Source organism: Dasypus novemcinctus, chromosome X, assembly GCF_030445035.2.
Source record: "Dasypus novemcinctus isolate mDasNov1 chromosome X, mDasNov1.1.hap2, whole genome shotgun sequence".
In the NCBI taxonomy this organism is placed as follows: domain Eukaryota; kingdom Metazoa; phylum Chordata; class Mammalia; order Cingulata; family Dasypodidae; genus Dasypus; species Dasypus novemcinctus.
This window is the reverse complement of record NC_080704.1, coordinates 13,115,185-13,140,117: the sequence shown is the minus strand read 5'-3', so window position 1 is coordinate 13,140,117 and position 24,933 is coordinate 13,115,185. Positions and strand designations below refer to the sequence as shown.

The 24,933-nt window shown below is 43.7% G+C and overlaps 1 protein-coding gene across 2 annotated transcripts in view; it reads left to right on the top strand.

Annotated features, from left to right (window-relative positions):
• Nucleotides 1-24,933, top strand: part of ARHGAP6 (Rho GTPase activating protein 6) — a 535,211-nt gene that overhangs the window by 248,366 nt on the left and 261,912 nt on the right. The window contains exon 1 of one of the 2 annotated variants that reach the window (XM_058291580.2): nt 1,117-1,349. The exons of the other annotated variant lie outside the window; for it this stretch is intronic. Coding sequence (XP_058147563.1) covers nt 1,305-1,349 — 45 coding nt within the window. The 5' untranslated portion in view covers nt 1,117-1,304. Of the gene's footprint in view, nt 1-1,116; nt 1,350-24,933 lie in introns of those variants that run through there. 2 annotated transcript variants of the gene reach the window in all.

The following is a 24,933-nucleotide window of genomic DNA, read 5'->3' as shown; positions in this document are numbered from 1 at the left end:
CCACTCAACAAGTCCAGTGCCCAGTGGGACTCTTAAGATTTGGCACAAGCCACCCATTAGTTTCCTGCTTAAAGAACACCCCTCTTGGACTTGGATTGATTGATCGATCTTACGGGGGCGGGAGTCTCCACTCTGTCCTAAAGCCCTGCCTTTGTCTGGGTTCAGCTCCTGGGAAGCGACAAATAAATGAACTCTAGGGCTGGGGAGGGTACTTTGGGATCTTCTCCAGGGTGCTTTAAAGTGGGCACGGGGGGTTCCACTCAGGTTTCCATGAGGGGGTTTCATAGTGGAGCTTTGTTTTAGAGGTTCTTATGAGTCTCCAGTGGTTTACTGGGCAGTGTTTGCAATTAGATTGGACATTTCGTCTTATTTCCAAACCATCCTTGCGATGCGGTTTTCTGATTTGTGTCCAAGAAGGAAGACAAACAGCAGTGCATCTAGTATCCCCTTCTCCTCCTTAGTATGTACTCAGATGCTGCCTGGCTCGAACGCCAGTCCTCCCATTCCAGCAGATTCTCCCCGGCTCCCCCAACCAGTCGGGTTCCGCGAGTGGGCCCCTCAAGCCTTCTGGGACCCAGTTCTCCCAAAGTAGCCCGTCGGGACCGATGTCCTGCCCGGCCTCCCTCCCCGCAGCTGCTCCTCCCCGCAGCATTATTTGGGCCCTGCAGCCCTGCCCTCTCTGAGGGTCCCCGCCGTTGAGACTGTCCCAAAGAAGGGCTTTCCAAAAGGCCAAAACTCCGCTCTTGCGGGAGATGGCTCCGAATCACCTCCCAGCCGACAGGCCCACGCGTCATTCAAAGTTAGTGGAAGTCTTTCTTGGAAACCCCAGCTCGCCTTCTCGGGGGAGTTGGAGACTTTAGCAGCTCCCAACCTTGACAGCCCGGGTTTCCCGGGTCCGAGGAGGGGCAGGGTGGCAGGAAGCAGGAGGGCCGGTCGGCCCCACACCTGTCATAGACGCGCTCGGTGGCTGCAGCCCCCAACAGCTGGCGGCGGTGGTGGCCGCTGCGACAGGGGCCGGTCAGGAGCGGAAGGAATTAAACGCCCGCCCATCGCATCTGACTCGGCCGCTCCCTCCTCCCTCCCTCCCCCTTCTCCTCCTCCTCCTCCTCTTCCTCCTCCCCCTCCTCCCCCCTTGCCGCCGCCTCCTCCAGGTCCCCGCCGACTGCGCGGCAAGCGCTCTGGTAGCACGGAGCAGGGCTCGGCCGGGGAGCTGGCCGGGGGATGGCGGTGAAGTAGGAGGCTTCGGAGGGGTGCCGCGAGCCTAGGTGGTGCCCGGGGGACCGCCACTCCTCCCCAGCGGCGAAATGGGGGACCCGGTGTACCGCACAAAGCCGCGGCTGTACTACGCGGTGAGTGTCCCGACGCGCGCAGAGGCGACAGGGGGCGCCACTTGGCCGGCCTGGGAGGGGACAGCACGGGGGTGATTGGGCGTCCTGACTCCCCAGAAGTCCTCGGTGGGGGGGGACTGGGGGGATTAAGGGGTGCCGCCTGTGTCACCCCAGGATGTCACCTGCTTCGGATCCTGGCGGCGCGCCTCCAGGGCTGGAGCCCTTTGCCTCGCGCCGTGCTCACTGCGGCCGGGGCAGGGGGCTGGACCCCCGCCGGCCCCTCGCAGGCCGGGGCTGAGAAGTGGTGCTCCGGGGCTGGGCCCAGGCCGCCCACCCAGCCTTCGCTGGGACAAGCTGCCAGGACGGGACTGGAGCTGGACGGGGTGCGGGGCCGCGTGGGACCTGCGGGCTCCGAGGGGACTCCGGGAGGAATGCTGCGGGGCGCGCTGGGCGCGCAGGCTGTTGGCCCCTGGGAAAGGGGGTGTGTGTTGCCCTGCGAGCTTGTAGCCAGACAAAAAGTTGCACATTTGTGATTAATCCGAGAGGCTGCGGGGGTCTCCTGTCGGAGCCGCCCCTTCGCTCAAGGCAGCCTCTCACCTCCGGGTTGACTCAATACTTCCACGAATATTTCCTGGGGGCCTGCTACGTGCCAGGCCCTGCGCTAGGCGCTGGGGGCCACCGCGGGGAGCATAGCGGGCGCAACACCCCAAGCCGTGTGCCTCCTTTGAAGGAGTCAATGCTTCAGGGTCAGCGCCCGAGCCAATCTCCATCCAGGATGGAGTTGATTTTTGAGAGAGAAAAGGAAGAAGAAAGCGATTGCCAAGGACTGAGCATTCTTTCTGAAGAGCCTAAAATACTCCTCCGCGAGGGGGGCAAGGCTCCTTGTTGACTTCCTGCAGCCTTTGGATTTTCCACTTGTCAGGGGTGCCGTTTTGAGGTGGGACCTTGGCAGTCTTGGTGTCATCTCCCGATTGACCGACTGAGCTTGGCTTGACACGATTTTCACTGTGGAGAATGGAGAGGAGCAGGCAGGCAGCAGGTGAGGGCGAGGATCCTCAAGATTTATAATAAGGCAAAGTCAGTTGCCTTGTTTTCCGCAATTCGTGTCTGACAAACTCCATTGCCCAACTCGGGACCCCCTCTCCCCCATAAAAGGAGTCGAGGTGGTCAGGGATGGCAGGCCCAGACGTCGGCGGTCTGCCCTGGCGGGTTTGCACTGCCACAGGGTGGGGATGGGTGGGGTGGGGACCAGCCCATCAGCCCCTTGCTCAGAGTGCGCTCCCCAGCCGCGTCTCTTTTTCCTCCCCTGGGAAAAAAAAAATGAGGGCCTGAATTAGAAAAGAGTTAAGGATCCTTCTGTTCCACATGCAAATATTCTAGAACCTGTGACAGCTCTTTTTTCGGTTTTGCCATAGCTGCCGTGAAATGCCAAGTGACTTACTTACTTGTGAGTTACTAATGATTGTTCATTTCTTTGGCGATACTAGCGGTTCAGTGATTTCCCTTGTAAAGCGGCGTCAAGTGTTAACTGGATTGAGTCTGTAGAGGTTTCTTCGCCCCGCTAGAGCCAGTGTCAGTGCTCATTATGCCCTGCAGGCACCCTCACCCATCAGTACCGTAAAACCTTTTCCAGATTGTGAACTGTGCGCTGCTGGTGCCCTCTGATTAGAGTTGTGGCCCGAGATCTCCTTAAGCCCATTTACGTGAGGGTGGGGGTGGGGCGAGTGAAAGGCGGCTCCTTAATTGTATAGACGTAAGGTGAAAAAGAGAGTTGAGGAAAGTGGTTATTTCCTCAGTTATTGCAAATACATCCAACCTCACAAAACAATCTAAAATTTGTCATTTTAATTCAGCTGTCTCATTTTCCTAAAATCATAAATTTAGAGTCAAGCTGATGCTAATGTCCCCTCTTGAGCGCTGAAGGAGGAGTTGCTGATGAAATAGCCCTTTATTCTAGCACAGAGCACTATATATGTTTATTCTGATTGAAGGCAATTAAAGTAAGTTTGTGGGGGGGGGAATTTGTTAGGATTTCATATTGGAATAAGTCATACACATGTTGGAGTGATAAAGCAGCAGCGTCAGCCGCTTTGTATCAATCACAAGTGGAAAGAATGTTCTTTATTAAGTGCGACCCATTGCTTTCCATATTAGAATAACCCTTTGTTGCTTAATCTTTATCTGAAATCGAATTCTTGTCTCTACCCACGCTTTGTCTACTCCCCCCATTTGGGTTTTGACAACCTCCGAAGCTTGTTTTGCTTTTTAGCACAAATGTTCTGTTTACTTTTATTCAACATAGCTTTGCCCATGGTCCTGAGGTCTTCAGGCTTTTTTAAATCTGTTTTCTTGGAAAAGAATTATCCTCCATGTGTTATGAGCACCTCTTACCTCCTCTGAAGTATAATTCAAGCGGCAATTATTTAATGTAATCTCTTCAGGGCTTTTTCCATTTGTCCAAGGTGAGACTGCATATAAGCAAGTAACGGCTCGTAGTGTATTGGCTCAAAAGACAATTGCTGAGTGGCAAGCAGGCCCTTGGTCAATGTTGTAAAGAGAATCAGATAGCAAGGAAAATATCAAGAGTAGCTATGAACACCTCACTCATCTTTATAAATGATAATGATCACAAAGAGAAAAACAAACATTTAAGTAGATAAGAGGATCCTGCATTTATAGAATCATTTACACTCATTTTCAAAGTATAGTACAACTGTCTTCTTGTTTTATTGTCATAACAAAAATGTGTGTTGGCAGCGAATGTTCTCACAGTCTTTCCTCCCACACTCTTCCCACATGCAGTTTATGTCCACTCCATCTTTTCCATCTGGATGTTGTCCTTGACGCCTCTTTGGGGCCCTCATCAGATTTGCTCTGGTTCCAGGAGGGAGTCAAGGGTGAAGAGGAGCTGAAGTGCAACCTGGTGTTTGGGCCAGGGGGGAGTCAAGAGAAAATGACCTGCACTCTAGGATGGCGGCAGGGTTGGAGGGCAAGATCAGTAGGCAGATTTGTCAGACGCTCAGGACATTGAACCAGCCAAGACTTAGTCTGGATGGGATGTGGAGGTGCTACAGTGCAAGGGTCAAGGGTGATATGAATGAATTGATGATTTTCTGGTAGTCCTTCTAGAGACACTGCAAGGGCATGATAATGGTGCCTTCATTGCTACTGTTTTCAGCAAACTGCAAAGTGTTTGGACACAGTCCCTATGTCAATTTCATCCTCAGATCCATCTGGTGGGGTAGACGGGTGGGTGTCTTTTCTGTTTGGTCATTGAAGAAGTCCAAGCTCAGAATAGTGGTCAAGTTCAAGGTGGCACAGGTGTAGTCAGTGACGGAACTGAGAGCTTTGCCCAGGTCCTCTGGTCTCACATTGTTCATTTGACTCATCTGCACAATGCAGGTGGATCAACCAAATTATCTTCTCCTCTGTCTCCTTTTGTCACACCGTCTTAAACCAATACACATAGGACCTTCGGTGATTTAATGTAGCCATCTATATTGTTGAATTGCATTGTGAAACCACTCCTTAATTTGGCTGGTAACAAAACAAAATTTTCAGTATCCATCAAGTTCAATGCCATATCTTCAAGGTTTCTCAGGTTCAGCAAAGAATGAGACAGTTCTTTGCTGTGGGGGCTGTCCCGGGCGTTGTAGGGTATTTAGCAGCATCCCTGGCTTCTGCCTATGAGATGCCAGTGGCATGCACACATCCCAGTTGTGACAAGGCAAAATGTCTCCAGACGTTGCCAAGTGATCCTTGGGGCACAGTTGTTTCCAGTTGAGACCAACTGGCCTAGCTGATTCTCATGCTTGTTTTTAAGAAGATGTGACCATTACAGTACAATAAAAAAATCTGAAAAGAGAAAACAGTTAATATTGTGTCTATTGAATGAACACACGCAACTTCAGGGAGAGTCCAACAGCCTCAAACATAGCCCAAGGCCTGGCGGTGTAGTGATTTGTCACCCCAGTTTGACAGCATTCTCCCGTTTTGGTAGGTGGACACGTGGTGACCCTGCCAAGCAGGTGTCTTGGCTTGGGTTAAAGATAACATTCAACCTGCCTTCCCCAACAGTCCTCATATGTTTTCTTTCATCAACCATCACCAAAATATTTTAAACCTTGATTGTCTGCCAAGATCATCTAACATATGCCTAATTTCATGACTCCCATGCAATTAAGTGCAGCAGCTTCTTTGGCAGAAGTACCACACTGAGCCTCAGTTTGATAGTAAATGACCAGAAGAAGCTCTTCGGAGCATTTCATGAATACTGTGTAGCCCAAACAATTCCCTGGAGGCACATCTTTATTTTTATCTCCCTTCTATAGAGAGGGAAACCATAAAATTATGAGATTCCTTGGCTAAAATAAATCTGTGAGTGGTGCCTGCTCTGTTTTCTGAGTTGAGGTTACAAAGCAGCAGGTTTTGACTCTGAGGTTGGGCCAGTCCCCATGGCATCCAGCTTGCTAAGATGCAGCCAGCGTGATTTCTCAGACCTCCACATAGGACCAAATTACTCTCTTGCTAAAAAACTTTCTATGGCTCCCTATTGCCTTAGGATCAAGTCCAGCCCTGCTGGGCATGACTTATGAGACCCTTTACAAACTGTACCCTGCTACCCTCTTCAGCCTTATCCAGTGCCATTTCCTCCTTCACTCCACATGCCCCAGTGGCTTGGAAGCCATCCAATTCATTCCCTCTTCTCTTTTTTTATGCTACAAAAATATCCTTTATTTGAAAATCAATGTCTTGCTCTTCAGAGAAGATCAGTGACAAGAATTGCCAGAAAATTATTTTGTTAAGAGTATAAGGAAAATTTAAATAAAACATTCTATTATTTCATTGCCATATGCATAAGCAGAATGCAGTGGTAAATCATTTTGATCCCTTATAGCACAGAATATTGTTATTCACTGGATTTATTCTCAGTGGAGGGATACTGAATACATATTTGGTGTCATATAATGAACATATACATAATTTAAAGAAGAAATACCTTTCTTCTGATATGGCCCATTAATGACTTAAAGCTTTGATAAAAGGTAATTGATAGTATAGGTTCCCATTTATATTAGATAAATAAAATGTGGCTGTGATATTTTACTTTTATGCTTTCTTCCTATATATTTTTCATTGCTTCTATTTTATAAGGCAGGTTTTGACTTTGTTTTAAAGCAGTTTTAGGTTAAAGAAAAGTTACATAAAAAATATGAGGGATTCCTGTATACCCCACACCCTTCCCGCTCATATTTCCCCCTATTAAAAACATCTTACAGTTGTGTGGTACATTTGTTACAATTGATGAACAACTATTAAAGAATTGCTAATAACCGTGGTCTATAATTTACATTACAGTTTACATTTTGCAACATACAATTTTATGAGTTTTGACAAAATGTATAATGGCCTTTATCTGTCATTGTAATATTGTGCAGAACAACGCCAATTTCCCAAATATGCCCCATGTTACACCTATCGTTCTCTCCCCCTTCTCTCAGAACCTCTGCTAATCACTACCTTCTTATAAATGTTACAATTTCTCACATTACTAGACTATTAAGTCTACTCTGGTCCATAGTTGTATTCCCCCTTGTGCTTATTGATTCTTTTTTAAAAAATGTTTAATTGTCTTTTTTAAAAAAGATACATAGATCACACAAAATGTTACATTAAAAAATATAAGAGGTCCCCATATACCCCCCACCCCCCACCCCCACTCCTCCCACACCAACAACCTCTTCATCACTGTGGCACATTCATTCATTTGGTGAATACATCTTGGAGCACTGCTGCACTGCATGGATTATAGTTTACACTGTAGTTTACACTCTCCCCCAGTCCATTCAGTGGGTTATGGCAGGATATATAATGTCCTGCATCTGTCCCTGCAATATTATTCAGGACAACTCCAAGTCCCCAAAATGCCCCCGCATCACATTTCTTCTTCCCTCTCCCGGCCCTCAGCAACTCCCATGGCCGCTGTCTCCACCTCAATGCTACAATTTCTTCCCTTGCTAGAGTCATGGTAGTTCTATAGTGGAATACTAGTAAGTCCACTCTAATCCATGTTTTATTCCTCCGTCCTGTGGACCCTGGGATGATGATGTTCGTCCCCTCTTCTTAACCTCATCGTCTTTACTCTTCCTCACTGCCCCTGCTCCAACCGTGCTGGCCTCCTTGATGTCCCTCCAACTCTCCAGGCATGCTTGGCCCAGAAGGCCTTTGTCCTAACATTCCCTTCTGCCAGGAGTGCTCTTCCCCCAGTCATCCTCACAGCTCCCTCCCTCCCTCCATTCAAGTCTTTGTTCAAGTGTCAGTGTCTCCATGATACCCCTGACCACCCCGCCGCCTTTCCCATCACTTCCCCAACCTACCCACTCCTGCCATATTCCTACTGCTGCTTAATGGGATCCCAACTGAATCTTTTTCCTTGCCCCCAACACTTTTCACCACTATGCAAATGACCTACCTACTCTGTGTCCCTCTTCCCTTTGTCCGTCTTTCCTTTGTTAGACTGTAAGTTTTGTGAAGGCAGGACTCTGCCTGTTTGGTGCACTGATGTGCCCAAGCACTTAGCAGAGTGCCTGACACCTGGCAGCGCCCAATAAATATTTGTTAAATAAGTGGTGGAGCAAATGGACTTTCTGAAATGCACCATGTTCTCTCTCGGCCTCTCAGCTCACTCCTCCCTCCATCAGAAACTCTTGCCCTCCTCATTTTGTCTGGCTCCCTCTTGCCCTCAAGATCTCCGTGGGCTTAACTTGAAAAGCTTGCTTTCTTCTCACCTCTGAGTCAGAGTTTGATGCCCTTCCTTTGTGCCACCTAGTCGCCTGAATGGCCCCAGTGTGGCACTAATCACGCCATGCATGCCCCTGCCTTTGTCTCTTCGTCGCCCGCCAGCCTGGAAGCTCCCCGAGCACAGGTGGCATGTGGGTGGCACCGATTGCTGCTTCCCCAGCACTAATGCCATGCCAGCACCAGGACAGGTCCTCTGTCAGGAGTGAATGCAAGAATGAAGACAGGCCACGGTCAGGCTCCTCTCAGCCCCTAAATAATTTGATCCCCTTTACACTTGCTTGGGTTTCCCCATCCATTAAAAGTGAATAGCTTATTGGGTAACTGGGTAAGTGTGCTTTAAGGTGCTGTAAACACTAAGTGTGATACAGGTTTACTTTTCTTTTTAAAGATTTATTTTTTATTTATTTCTCTCCCCTTCCCCCCCCCCCCCCAGTTGTCTGCTCTCTGTGTCCATTCCCTGTGTGTTCTTCTGTGACCACTTCTATCCTTATCAGCAGCACCAGGAATCTGTTTCTTTTTGTTGCGTCATCTTGTTGTTGTGTCAGCTCTCCGTGTGTGCGGCGCCATTCCTCGGCAGGCTGCACTTTTATTCTTCCGGCATTGGATTCGACTTGCCAGGGTCTGTGTCTTACTTGGGGAGGAGCGAGGCTGCAATTTAAAGTTATCCATCAACATGAGCCTGCCTCAATGTGATCTCAGCTAGAACCGATTTCAAGGGAATATGGGATTCCCAGGATGTTTCACAGTCCATCCAGTAAAGCAGCAGTTTGAGGTATTCACTGTTTTGCTCTGATAGTTATATTACTGTTTACCTATCATTTCCTGGTCAGAACTAATTAGCATCCCAATTAAGCACTGTTTTTTTTTTAATGCGCCATGATGAGCTGAGGAAAAAAAGAAACCCTAGGTTTCAGATTCATAGGAAGAGGAGTTTGGAGAGAACTAGCATATCATCAAAATTAATCTAAAATTGGCATTAGCCTAACAAATTGTGGGGTTCTCTGTAAATATCCACATAACATATTGCACCAGGACACGGGTTACTATTTAACAATTTAATTAAATCTTACCCTGTAAATTCTCCTTAGAATAACTTTCATTCTTTGGGTCTGCCTAGTCATCCATTTCAAACTAGTAGCGATTTTAGCCATTTCTAAATCTTTCTTTCAAGAATTAATGGCTTGCTCGTTAATAGAGTCACTTTCTGTGTGAACATTGACACGGCTGCTCCCTTGTGGTACAGTGGAAAAAGAACTGGATTGAGAATCACAGCTCTGGATTGGGAGCCCTGACCTGGGGACTTACTGGATGACCTTCAGAGGGTCACTCTTCCCTCCAGGCCCTGCCATGTCTTTGGCTTCGGGCTGGGCAAGGAAAGGAAGATGGCAGTCCCCTGGACTGAAGGCATTCACTTTTCTCTCCTGGCAGACCAAAACCCTGAAGAGGGTCAGGCAGTGTGTCTCATCCCTGCTGCGACCGCAGCATCTAGCAGAGTACTTCGAGCATGCTAGGTGCTCCATCAATATCTGCGGCAAGACTGCGTGAATCTAGTAGGTGGGACCCAGCTTTGGAGGCCTCTCGCTTCCCTTGTCTTCTCTTGCACCCATCTACTTCTGAGCCCCTCCAGTGCTGAACTCACTTCCTGTTTAGGGCAGTCTCCCCAGCATCTGTGCTTTTGACCACAGCCTCATAATCAGACACTGACTGTACCCTTGCGCCACTTAACCCCTCCCGAAGGAAACCACCAGAAGGGCTAAACTGCTTACCGTGACAGGCTCTCCTTTCCCAGAATGGTTAAGATCTTAGATGGAAGCTTCCAGATTTGCTCTCTCTGAGCATTCAATTTTCAGAGACTCAGAATTCATTAAGTTCACTTCATAATTAAGTGGTGTTGATGACAGGATTCTTTGATGATTCCAAAGACGTCTAGAAACTGGGCACTGTTGCAGGTGTGGACTGATTTAATCAGTTATCATTCAATCAGCCCCGCCATTGTAGAAATCTGAGGAAATTTAGCAGAACTTGTACTGACCTGTGGCATGGCCTGGAATTCACTTTTATAAACGTATTTTTTATATCACTCTGTTTACTTGTCATTTGTCTCCTTCTCAAAAATTATGTAAGTGACATGTGAGTCACAAATAAGTCAGAGTTTATTGAATCGCCTTAAAGTGCACTGCTACTAATCCTGCTCACTTTTTGGCAGCACTCAGAGCTTTTCCTGGATGTGGCCATTTGGGTCTGGAATCTCGCCCCCCTCCCAACATCACCTAAGGAAGCCACATCCCCCGTTATTAAAACCACTTCTAAAGTACCCCTGTTATTTGATAAATCAACAGATTCCTGCTGGGTCTTGTATGACAGAGATATCTACCGATAGTATGAAAACAAATACTGCCTTTTGGCCTGGTAATAAACTTCTATTATTTGTCCTCCATCACCTTTCTATTCCCCACATTGTGACAACCCTGAGTTGTATGCACTTAACTCTCAACTTGGTTGTGATTTTCTCATCTGGCCATATGCAATCTTCATTGGGTTCTTGGTCCTTCACTTTCTCCTCACATGTGTTACACCTGGCCCTCTCCATCTCAGTAATCAGTTCCCTTGACCAGTGCTTCTCAGCCAGGGGCGATTTGGCCCCCAGCAGGGGATATTTGGCAGGCTGGAGACATTTTTTGGTTGTCACAATGTTGAGGGGACAGTGCTACTGAAGGGTAGATGTCAGGGGAGCTGCTAAACATCCTACAAGATGCAGGACAGCCCCCACCACAAAGCAGGATCTGGCCCCAAATGCCAACACTGACCTAAGTGTTTGTCTTTAGACATCAAAAGCTTTAACGCTTTCGAGAATCATTTTGTATGGCACTGTCTAAAATGCATTGTACACTTCCCTGCTTTTTAAGAGATGGATGTGACAAAGAGTGAGTTACCTTTTCCGTATGCAAATCACGGTTCTGAGCAGTATGTTTCATACTGTGCTGGGATTATTCTAGAAGAGTGTTGGTTGCCCTTCTAGAAGCCTTGGTGACTAGGGCTCTTTTGCTTGTACATTTTTCAATTTGCATGTCCTTCATAATCTTGGGGCTCTTTTTTTTTTGAGGTGTGTTTTCTGTCTTCTCTCCTATGTCAGATTTTGGCTGACTTCTTGATTTATTAATTTATACCAGCCTTGTCTAATTTGCTCCCTCTATTCTGATTTAGCTGGAAAACCAGTTTATCAAAATTGTTAGTTCTGGGTATAAGCTTAGAATTTGAAATCTCCAAATGAGGATGTGAGGGATTCTCAGAAAGCCTTCGGGCATGAATGTTGGGTCTGTGAGGAGCTAGAGTGCCCACTTCTGAGCAGCAACCACTTGTTGAGGATATGGTGTGGACCAGTCTGCTGGAGGGACAATGCAATGACACCGAAAGACAAACCAAAGGAGGGAAGAGCCCTTCTCCCTCAATCCCTTCAGGGTACAAAGACTCCCAAGCAGTTGGGGGTGGCTGGTGTGTTGACGGTCCACTCCGCCATGGACAAGGACTGCCAAGCTCTTTCTTAACTCCTGGCCACGTCACTGAAAATTGATGAGCATGGTCTGTGTTAGATTTTAAACTCTGAAATGAAAGGTAGAAAATAGATGGGAAGACTTTAGATTTATGAATTTCAGACTGAGATCAACAACATTCACGAACAAGAACAATTCATTTAATAACTTTGCATGTAGCTTATCTTTATAGATTTTCTGGTTCTAACCTGATTTTCAAGGACCAATTTTTCTGATTATTTTACTCTTAAATATATAGTGACTACTTACAGATTTACAGGTAGATAAAATGAAACAATTTCTTCCATTACTAATCACAATAGTTCCATAGTAGAATATCAGTAAGTCCACTCTAATCCATACTCTATTCCTCCATCCTGTGGACCCTGGGATGGTTATGTCTGCTCTACCTCTATATCGAGAGGGGGCTTAGATTCCACATAGATGATGGATGAAATTCTCCTGCTTGCAGTTGTAGGTACTCTTGTCTCTCTAGTGTGACAAGTGTGGTGGTTAACCTTCTTCACCTCCCTGTTAGCTGACCTGGGTAAGTCCAACAAACCAGAGGGTAGAAGTTGCAATTCTGCTGAGACTCTTATGATGTGGGGGCATTTTCAGGACTTGGAGTTGTCCTGGGTGGTACTGCAGGGACAGATGCTGGACATTGTGTGTCCTGCCATGGCGCACTGGGTGGACTGGGGGAGAGTGTAGACTACAATGTAGACCACTATCCATGTGGTGCAGCAGTGCTCCAAAATGTACTCACCAAATGCAATGAATGTGCCACAATGATGAAAAAGGTTGTTGATGTGGGAGGAGTGGGGGGAGGGGGGTGGGGGGTATAAGGGGACCTCATATTTTTTTAATGTAACATTTTTAAAAAATAGAGAAAAAAACCCAAAAAACGCAACAATGAAGACTCCCACCAATCATTATGTGTGACTGACCACCATCACCATCCTCAAGGATGTGAATATAGTGTACATCTCAGTATCGATGTCATATCCAAAGAATAAGGAGAATTTGTTCACTATCACCATTGCTACTAAGGGCACTTTGGTTTCCTATTTCTTCGAAGGATGCCATGGCACTTGGAAATGGAAACCTCTCAGGATTTTCTCCCCTTCTTTTTGGCTATTTGATACATTCTTAGAACACTTCTAACTTAAAAAAGTATTAAAGTAAAATTTCAGTGTTTAGGATGTTGGTTAAACTAGATTTCTGCTTTCAGAAGGATTTGGGGTTGTGGCTTTGGGGAAAAGTTGCTCTGGGAACAGCAGAGGAAGTTCAGATGAATAAACTTTTAAAATATTTTTGAATGACCCCTCTCTGCAGCTGACTGAAATATCTGGTAAAAAAAATGACTAACTGAGTCCAAGTAAAATAAAGAGGCTAAAAGCCTTCTGCCAGCTTGGGCTCCCTATGTACTGAGCTCCCCTGTGCCAGCTCGGGGGCTGCTCTCATGGACACCACGCCTGGACATTGCTCTGAGTCGCTAGCTTGGCAGTGCCGATTTACCTAGCACCATGGAGTAATAATCATCCATCCAGGGAATGGAATGTTGAGTTTGTTGGAAGCATTTGAAAATGGTAACGCATCGCATTATTTATATAAATATTTATGCACATGACTTTCAACAATCCCGTTAGTATCATGATGTCATTCTGAGCATCTGAGCAGACTATAAAACACAGTCTTAACTTCTAGCTCAAAAGATAAGGCACATTCCCACCTTAGCTACTGCCTTGTCAGTTGCCTGGCACCCAATAGGAAAAGAAGAGCTTTGGATCAATTAGAATGTAAGCGGGAACCAGATGACACAGTCAAAAAGGCTCAGCTGGAGAGAATTTAAGAACTGAACTATGACTGAAGTGTAGACAGACTTAAGGGAACCATCGATGAATGGGTGGTGGAGCACCCAGCAATTAGCAACACAGAGATGCTGTTATTAAGGTAGCCTTAAGGAGGTGGGGGACAGGGACGGACCAGTGTTAGCAGAGCTCAGTGAGGGCTGAGGCTGGAAGAGACCCTGGAAATGTCCCCAGAAAGGGATCCAGCAATAGTAGACCATGGAGAAGCAGCAATGGAGGAGGCATCAAATACCCTGACCTCTTGGTCTTCTGCTCTCCCCTCTTCTTCCAACCCCACACCCCACCAGTCCATGAAGAATTAGTCAACTGAGATCAATCCCTCAGGGCACAGAGCAGTACAGAGAAGGTGTGTGCATGTATGTGTGTGTGCACATGTTTGTATATATATGTGTGTGTATATATATGTATTGATATGTATGCATCTGTCTATGAGTGGCCATATATATGAGTGGGCAGAGTTGGAAAACAGAAAATATTATCACAAGCATGTTCAGTCTTGTTTGGTGTTGGCTTATGTTACAAAAGACCCTAAATTCTGAAATATATAGAAGACTCCTATATTGCTTAGAACATCTCTTCCCTCTCCCCTATATCACCACGCTTCAGTTAGTGATGTGTTATGCCAACTCCTATATGTGATGTGCATGCTTTTAAGAATGTTCACATTACAAGCTCTTAAAGCACTTCCCATTAACTTGATTTATAGTGAAATAGTTTACATATATTTTACAATTAATTTAATATTGGGACACTCCATATTTAATTCAGAAGTACTTTGGTCTAAATGTATTGATATTGATGCAAACTGCAATAGATTTTTTTTCCCCTCTAAGTCTTTGGGCAGGCTAATGTAATTATTTTCCCCAAACAATGAAAGAGGAAGAATAGGTTTAGCTCTTTACTGGCTCATGGGTAAAGGACTTTAACCCTTAAAGGTATATATCAACACACATGGGTTACCCTGGGCTTGACTGAAAAGTGATTCTCATTTATCTTTACTGGTTAAGGAGGGGATGCACTGGAGGACATCCATTTAATCTCCTGTACTCCAGTTAGCTTCGCAGAGAGAAAATTCTTATTTTAACCTGGAATGCAGAAAGTGCCTCTCATTTTTAAGTTTGTTCCTCCTTGAATCCCCTGTGTGTTCAATTTCATACCCTCTGCCCTGCTTGTAAGCGATGCTTTCAAGACTCCATTGTTTGCAGAACTAGAAAATCTAGAGGGTCAGAGGCTAGAACCAGGGAATGGACCCAGATGCCCTGTCCTTGGCCAGATGGTAAGGGCTTGAGCATCTCACATTAGTCAGTGACTTACAGCTCCTAGGAAGGTTTAGGCTGATTTGGCGTCATCATAATAAGAGCCAATATTTACTGAGTGTTTTCCATAAGCCTTGGACACTCTGCATGTCTTATCTCATTTAATCCCCTGCAAGGCGCCTGTAAGGTAGGTCCTATGAGATCCCCATTTACAAGGTGAGGAGCATGAGGCAGAGAGGTTATGTCTGGTTCAGGGACACTTACCTGGTACCTAGTGGGGATGGAACACAGGTCTTGTTCGTTTGAATGCTGAGTCTGAATGTTTGAACCACTACACAGTGGTTGACTGTTAAATGCCACTGACTTAAGGTAATACCTTAAAGAGGATACTTCCGCTTTTCTTTCTATTTTGAAATAATTATAAACTCATGGCAAGTTGCAGAAACAATATACAACAGTCCCATGTACCCTTCCCCTACCTTCCCCTGATGGTGGCAACTTATGTAACTCTAGTAAATGATCAAAACCTGGAAACTGACACTGGTGCAATACTATTAAGTAGACTACAAGCATTATTCAGATTGCGCCAGTTTTTATATGTACTCATTTGTGTGTTGTGTGTGTGTTTAGTTTATAAATTCTTGTCACATGTGTAGTCTATGTATCCACCACCACATTCAAGATACAGAACTGTTCCATCACCATCAAAGAGCTCGCTCCTGCTCTCCCTTTGTAGTCACGCACACCCCACCTCCTTTTCCTATCCCTAATCCCGGGCAGCCACTGACCTGCTCTCTATAAGATGGCACTTTTTAAATTACTCCCTCTGTCCTTACAGCACAGTGGGGACATTCCAGTCAGCATTGGTCACTTAACGCCAAAAAAGTCCGGAAACATTACAGGCAAATCGATAACAAGTAGATCAGAGGGAATTTTGTTGTTCTTGTTGTTGGTAATGTATACACAACCACAAATACAGAACATCCTGTTTGGTAGTTTTGACTGTGTTGTGGTTGTTTTAAAATTCCAACTCCTGTGTTTTCTCTAGCAAAGTGCTTTTGATGGAAACCACGTGGAGGTTAGCTTCTGCCTGAGTGCTCCGCGCTCCCACTTTGCATAGCTATTCTAATAGAACATCCATTTCAGGAATGACAATGGCATGGTTGAACTTGCAGCAGCCTGGAAAAAGGTACATGAGAGCTGGCACTCTGCCCCAGGCATGGTTTTCCCAAAGTTTTTATGAACACGAACAAACATAAAGTCTGCATTGCTTGCAGTAGCCACGACCCAGTTGTGCTTTGAGCAGCACACGCAGCAGTTATGTAAACTCTGGGGTTCATGGGATATGTGCATTTTTGTTCATTCATTTCAAAGGGAGTGGCAGTCTGTAGACCTCCCTTGGGGAAAAGTTTGAACCTTATCAAGATTCACTGGTTAAAAAAAAAAACAAATCTTAATAGCTGTTTTTATTCAGTGTGACTGCAGAGTGAAACCTTATCACCGGGACACAGTTATAAAGACTTCCTGCATTTATTTGGTTCCCATTATTTAATAAAAGGTGTAAAAAGTGCTGATGCTGTCTGATTCTGCAAACATAGGCACACTCTTAATGGATACTTCAATGATTGCCAAGTTTTGATAGATGATGATGATGTCTTGATCTTTATTAGAAAAGAAGAGTATTGTTTGATTCCCAGACATACCAAGCCCAACTTATTGCTTTGAATCAGATTGGCAGGTAATGTCATATCATTACTGTATTAGTACTTCATATCACTTATAGTGCAAACTTTTGTGAAGGGCCATAACCTCTTCCATGGAGCCTAAAGAGAACTTGGATTTGAAGGCCCCTGGGACCCTCTGTGAGCTCTCTGCACTGCAAAATACTTTTAAATTGGAGGTATCTTTCGAAAGGAATGAAATCTAGAACTGCTGTCGGGCTTACCCTTGTGTCTGTCGGGCTTCCCCTTGTGTATATAGACATACAGAGTGATGCTTCGTGTTATAGCTTTGTTGTCTAAAATGTAGACCTGTGTTTTATCGGTTAGCTATTGCCTCACTAATAATGTATAGCAAACTACTCTGAAATTCAGTGGCTTAAAACAACCATGATTTAATCTCATGCATAGGTGGGTCAGCTGGGGTTGGCTTATCTAGGCAGAGCTCAGCTGCGTGACTCGAGGTCTGGCTGCCAGTCCCACAGGGTTTGGCTCCTTTGTCAAGTCTGCTCCATGCATGGTATTCTGGGATCTAGGTCGGCAGGACGGCATTTACCTGCAGAAGTGAGGTGATGTAAAGGTGCAAGATGGCAAGAGGAATCGACAGGGTATAGGCTAGGAATTGCATGCTGTCATCTCCACCCACTTGCCATTGGCCAAGGCAAGTCACTGTCTGAGCCTAACATTAGTGGGTGGGGAAATGCACTCCATCCAGGATCGGGCCATGGCAAGGGTGGGAGTGCAGCGAGGGGTGAAGAATTGGGTGAATAATTCACTGTACCACAGTGTTTAGGCAAATCCTCCTCAAATATTGATTTTTTTTTAAGATGGTGCGAATCTATCTAGGTCAATTAATTTCGTCTGTTTTGTTAATGAGTTCTTTCTATCATGGATGTGGATATATATTTCCTTATAACCTAATTAAACAACAAAAGCAGGATGATGGGGCTGTCCTACCAATATCAGTCCCCACAAATCCACACTGACAATTAGCTACAGGAATAGATGGAATGATACTGAATTTTAAATGGAATTGCCACAGTCCTCCCCCACCCCCTTGTGTTTGTTTAGTAGCTCTTGTTTGCTTCTTGGACTATACGAAGGAAAGCATTCAGAACTACCTCCCAAGAGCCACGTATACATATATATATATATATATATACCTGCTTCTAGATAGTACAGTGTTGATTTGAAAAGATTTGTGAATTAGACTCGTGTTTTAAAATTTAGAAGGAATTATAGATGAGGTGATCTGCAGTCAGAAAAAAAAATTAATCCATTAGGCCAAACAGAGCAGAGCCAACATTTGGCAATAAGCTGATTAATTTGATTAATTTTGACATGTAAGTGGATCAGCTGTACTTAAAAACAATGTACTCAGCCCTTATCTCCTGACTTTGACTTCTGAAAACCTTTGCCTTGTCTTCCACCATTACATCAACCTGAATGGACAGTTGCCAGATCCCTGATTTTTCAGTTCGCTCTCCATCTGATCATATCTAGCAGAGGCCGGCCTATTGCTGCACTCAGTTGTCTAAATCAGGAGTAGGAAACTACAGCCCACAGGCCAAATCCTACCTGCCACCTGCATTGTACAGCCTGTGAGCTTTACATTTTTAAATGGTTGAGAAAAGAAAACAGAAGAGACGAATGAAAATTATATGGAATTCTAATTTGCGTGTCCATAAATAAAGTTTTATTAAAACACAACACACCTCTTCGTTTGTGTACTGTCTATGGCTGTGCTCCCATTATGACAGTGGAGATGAATACTTGAGATAGACCATATGGCCTGCAAAGCCTAAAATATTTATGATCTGGTCCTTTACAGAAAAGGTTTGCCAACCCCTGGTCTAAAGCTATAACTCCACTTAATACAGATACAGATACAGTAGATAATTCTTTGGTTACCAAAATGTGAGGGCCAAAAGAGAGGGAGCCGTGTGAGTGGTGGGGAGGGGACTGCTGGGTACACATACAATAAGGGTGAAATGGCAACCGATTGTTCATGTACTTGCCAGTGTCTGTGGAGAACTGAGTATGTGTCCAGCACCAAGGGAGAATTTTTTTAAAGAGGATACTATCTAGCTTCTACTCTCAAGTCTCCTCTTGAATAAAAAGTAAGGTGCACCCGCAAATAGGTGATAATGTCTTTAAGCTGTTTGTTTGAGTAGCTTGTCCAATTCTCCTAGGCACTGGAAACCTCTTTGGAAACTTTAAGTTAAAAATAATCCTTTTTCATGACTTATTTCATAAGTATTCTAGGCAGAATACCTTTTGCCAGCATTACTCTTCTTACCAGTTCAAAGTGGAAACTGAAAAATCTGAAAAGTGGCATTTCCACATTGGTTTAAAAGGCTGCTTCTCTTGTTTATGCATGTGCTGCCTTTGCATTACTGTATCCAGGACTCCCTCAGAGGAAAGAATGCGAAGGGCCTCCCTGGGCTGACCATAAAAACACCACCCACCTGTCCTTTAGTCTCTTGGTGCAGGGATGTCACTCTGGCTTACACTTTGTGATGTTTCTCTTGGCTGACTCCTCCACGTTCTTGTGACCCATTGAATGGAGTGCTCCAAAATGTACTCACCAAATGCAATGAATGTCCCACGATGACGAAAGAGGTTGTTGATGTGGGAGGAGTGGGGTGAGGGGGGTGAGGGGTATATGGGGAACTCTTATTTTTTTAATGTAACATTTAAAAAAATAGAGAGAGAAAAAAAGAGAAATTAAATAAATAAATACCATGCAGCAGCCCTAAAAAAAAAAGTGTAAGCTCTCTGTCATGGCCTCCAGCTATCATCTCCCGTAGGTCTCATCTCAGACCTTAGCCGCTTTCTAAGTAAATGTCACCTTGGTGTCTTCTGAGGCAAGTTCGTGGAGGCTTACAAAACCCTGGTTCCTTCCAGATTTGAAGCATATCATCCGTGAGTGTTCTTCTCCCTGGACTGTGTGGGAGAATGAGCCTGGAAGCCTCATTGGTTCCAAAGAGAGGTACTCCTTGGGGCCCTGCACAGAGAACCAGGAAGATGCCTCTAAGTGTGGAGACCAAGTGACCTCCTGGGAGGAAATCGCAGTTTCAGTCAGAAGCTGGGTCAGCACCCATGTAGGAGCCCCAGAGGGAATTGGGGCCTGTGGTGGGTGAGGCTGGCATCAGGAGTCCATGAGGTGGCCTGAATAAGGGATTTGCATTGTCCTGGCAGTTCTTGGGTGGTGCAAACCCAAATTAGGACATTTCTCCACATTCACATTCTCCGTGTTGGAGAGTTACCGGGAAATACCTCAACTTCATATATTGACCATACTCACAGTGGTCAATTCTGTAGTAGGGAATGGCGAATTGGGAACAATATTTTCTTGAGAACTATGGTGTATGTGGCGGAGGCAACTTCCAATTTACAGTGATAAGAATTTCCACAGCTGGTTGTTATGGGACACAGAGTTATTTTTGGAAATGATATAATTTCCCCTCATTGATCCAATTAAAGCATCCAACTAATGATTGTTCCTTAAAATGATCAATCTGTAAATAACTGGGAAATGCCCACAGAATTATCAGTTTGCTAAGAAAACTGGTGGCTTTTTGACTAATTGGCAAAAGTGAGATGGCATTCACACAGGTTACAGTTCATCCATCTAAAGTGTATGATTCCATGGTTTTTAGCATATTCACAGGATTGTGCAATCCTCACCATCATCTTGATCTTTTATGCAGGAGTCAACAATAGCACCTTTGGCCAATGGACAGATGAATTATGTTTCTATTTTCATCAGTTGTTTGGTTGGTTTTGTTTTAAGTTAAGGTGTTGAGATCATTTGTTTTCTTTAGTTATTAATCGTATTGGTTCCTTCAATGTTTTGTTGACTAGTGTTTCAACATGTTTTGTTTAAGTGATTTATAGTTAGCTCACAAATTCCAGTCTCAAGATTAAAGCTACTCACACATTCCTTAAGACATTCATGATGCTAGCAGAAAGGGGGAAAAATGAACTGTGGGATCACATTCCTCCATCAGATTCCTCCACCATTCTGTTGAATTCCATTACACACCTCCACCCCATTTGCTTCCATCATCCACTTCATGAGAGCTTTTAAAAGCCAACAAAAAATATACAAATGGCCCTTAAGCACAGGAAAAGATGCTAAAATCATTAGCCAGATTCTAGTTGCATGGCAAACCATATGAGATGCAACTTGGCACCCACTAGGATGGCTACAGTCAAAAGACAGATTGTAGCAAGTGTTGATGAGTATGTGTAGAAATTGAAACCTTCATACAGTGCTGGTAGGATTGTAAAATGGTGCAGCCACTTTGGAAAACAGTCTGGCAGTTCATCAACAGGTTAAATATGGAATGGTCATATGACCCAGAGATTCCACTCCTAGACCTAACCCAAGAGTAAAGAGAAATGAAAACATCTGTCCACAGAAAAGACGTTTAAATGGATGTTTATAACAGCACTATTCATAACAGCCCCAAAGTGGAAATAATGCAAATGTCCATCAACTGATGAATGTGAATGGATAAATAAAATGTGGAATATTACTCAGGTATAAAAAGAAATGAAGTCCTGATACATGCTAGAACATAGACAAATCTTGAAAACATTACTTTAAGTAAAGAAGGCAGGCACAAAAGACTACATACTGTATGATTCTATTTCTATGAAATGTCCAGAAAAGGCAATTCCATAGAGACAGAAAGTGCATCCGTGGTTGCCAGGGCCTGGAGAGGAGGGAGGAACGGAGTGGACTGCTAATGGGTACAAGGGTTCTTTTGGGGATTATGGAAATGTTCTAAAATTGATTGTGGTGATGGTAGCACAACTCTGTGCATACACTAAAAATGAGCGAGTTGTATACTTTAAATGTGCTAATTTTATAACATGCGAATTGAGTCTCAACAAGGCAATTATTAGAAAATAGACAAACAAAGAAAAGGTAACCAATGCTAGACAAAAATGATCTGTTCTACTGGATGGTAGTCGGCACATTTAGGAAACAAAAGCTTCCCATTATCTATTTATGTGTGACTTTGCCATATATGTACTTGAGCAACTTCTCGGTTTACTTACAAAACGTACACGACAGCCAGTTTATCTTATGTCATGGGAAACCGAAACAGAGTGAGTGAGGACTGTTTATGCAAACATAATGGCCTTTTGCTGGAGACTCAGATATATTTTAATGCCCCAGATCCACATAGTGCACACATTAATCGGGGCCAGCATGCTGGGATAGACCATGACTGCCAACCACAGGAAACTAGGATGCATTTTATGTGGACACTAGTGGGCAAATGTAGCACAGTCTATTGAATTGGGTGGTGGTGGTGGTGGTACTAGAGGTGTGTGTGTTTATGTGTGCACTGACAGCAAGCTCAGTCAGAATGTTGCATGCCAAACCATATATGAGCCTCTAAAAAGGATGAAAGACCAATAGCTTTGGAAATGCACTCTTGTGTGCTCTCAGTTATTCAAGGATTGCTGTTTCTGGTTGAGGCCTGGTTTACTCTTCTGCTGTTAAGGAATCAGGAATGGAGAAAAATTGCTCCTCCCCACTCTGTGTTAGACATTTTATTCGATACCTTATATGTATAATTTCTAATCCTTACAACAGCTCTGTAATGGAGTTTATTTGCCCCATTTTATAGTGGAGAAAACAGAGACTAAGTAACTTTCAGAGACTAAGTAACTTTCCCAAACTTTCAAAGATATTAAGTGGTGGAGTTGAGATTTGAACCTGGGTCAGCTGATTCTGAAGACCATATTCTGACTCCCTGGTGTTCAGCTGCTTTTCCTTCTCCAAAGGAGAAATGATGCCCTTTACTCTTTTGCTATTGACCTCATTCTAATTATGAATAAAACAGAAGCAGAAATCAATGATTTGAATACATGGCAATTCAGAGTTTAGACTGGGAAATAAGGACTTGCAATATCCATGCCAAAATTTAGCCATTCGAATTCCAAAATTTGTAGTGTGTTTGTTTGCTCCTGTGAATATATAATACTCCTATAGTAAACCCTTAGTTTTTAGGATACCAACTTGCTGGAGTGGCTAGCAATTCACAAAAAAGAAAGAACAACAAAAAAAGAAATTCTCCGAAGTAGAGTTGGGATCCAGAGGAGCATGTGTTTTGATCCAGCTGTGTCTTCCTTCATGAGCTTGTCTTATAGAAGGAAAGAACCCTTCCACTCATATGGTGATAGATGTATGAGAAACTCATCTTGAGAAAGTGTGGAAAAGCAACTGTAGATAAAGAAGGGGAAGCAGAGGGGAGGAGAGTGATAGAGATTATAGGGCTGACAGCATTGGGGTCACCTGGAACTACTGGGTGTGCACCCTTGTATGTGTAATAGAGGGGAAAATGAACTGTGAGGAAACAACTTGCCCATACTTGGCTATGGAGACAAGAAAAGGTAATGAAGAGAAAGAACCAAGGACTGCTTTAACCTGTGCAGGAAAGACAGCCATCAGCACCTCAGACTTAGCCCATAAACTCACCAGGCGCCATATTGAAAAGACACATCAGTTTTACTAGATTGTCACTGTGGGTGGCAGACTCATTCAGCTCTTTAATCTCCATTTTTATCTTACTATTATAAGACAAACTGGTTTAATTGTTTAAAAAGACAAGGAAATGTCTCCATTAGAAAAATAAAACCTCTTACAATAAGATAGAGCATAAAACCAGGCTATCCAGGATGTGTGTTTATCTAGAATGACTCATTCCCAGATGATCCGTGGTAGCTGAGGATTAACTGCACTTGGCCTTTAGAGTTATGACCTGTTCTTTATATATATATAATATATATGTATATTCTTTATATATATATATATAATATATATATATTCTTTATATATATATATAATATATATATTCTTTATATATATTCTTTATATATATTCTTATATATTTTATATATATATATATATATATATATATATATATATATATATATTTAGGGGGAGACATTTTTCCTTCCTGAGGTTACCCGCAGTAGTAGCCTTTGACCACACTTTGCTTGAGCTCTAAATTAGAAAAAAATTATAACCATCCTCAAATACAAAACTCCGTAAGATGAGAATTTGGGAGACATAAAAATTATGAAACTGAAAAGAAAATTTGGTTCTCGTTGGCAGGCATTGTCACTTTGAGTTCTAATTACATGGCAGAGTGTTTTAAATGAATCAAACAAATGCAAAGCAAAGGGATTATTTTTATATTTTAATTTATATGTTGCATCGCAAAAGACTGAGGATCAACTTAAATAGATTGGAAGACTTGGCTATTCCTAATTCTCACAGTCATTTTTGGAATTTTGGGCTTGGCTGAGTTAAAGTGGAGTCAGACTATAAGGCTTCGATGCAAGAATGACCTTGATTGTAACTTGAAGGCTGCTTGCTACTCTTGTAGCTTCTTGAGCCAAGGGAATGGTAATGATAAAAATTAAGGAGCAATGAAGGAGAGTCGGGAAGGTTTATGGTGGTGGGGTATAAGATAAATTGGTAATAGGAGATGCAAAGAAAAGAGAGGCTAATCAGAGCAATGAGGAAGATGGCTTTTGCCTCTGACCCAGGCCTGAATTAGCAAGGTGATGGCGGTGAAAATGGAAAAGAGATGCCGAAAACCTCGTAGTATCAGGAAAGCATAGAATGGTGGTACTTGAATATCTGTAACATATTGCCATTCAAATATGCAATGTTTTCTTCTCCCTGTCTTGTCCAGGCCTGGGCTTTCTCTATCTTGGTCTCTTTTTGAAACAGTTTGGGATCTTCAACATTAGCACCTAATTAAGAGCCTCTTTCAGTGTTAGAACCTGTTTCATCTCTATCTTAACATGGCTTAAGTATGCCTGCAAAGGAAGAAAATTTAGTTACATTGTTAACCATCCCCTTTCATGTCTCAGAACAGCAAAAGATTTGTTTATCCAACAGGTTTTGCCAAGAAGGCAGTGAATGAAATTTCAGTTTTGAAGTAAGTTTGAAGTTAACATTTTGCAACTGGGAGCCAAGCTCTGTCAAACAACACTTTTCTATGGAAGGGCCTTCGAGCTCAGTATAAATCACATCTTTAACGTAACACTCAGTCTCAGACCAGTTCTGTCCAATAGAAATACAATCCAAACCACATATGTAATTTTAACTTTTCTACTAGCCATGTTTAAAAATTAAGAAGTAAAAATAACAAGAAACAATACTGTATTTTATTTTTTCTAATATTTCTAAGAAAGTGTCATTTTAATTTACAATGAAAATAAAAATTACTAATGTGATGATATATATAATTTTCATTCCAAGTCTTTGAAACCCAGCCTGTCTTTTACCCTTGTAGAACATCTCAATTCTGACTGGCCGCATTTTAAGTGCTTGAGTGCCACATGGAGCTAGTGGCTACCATATTTGACAACATGGCTTTAGAGGACTGAAT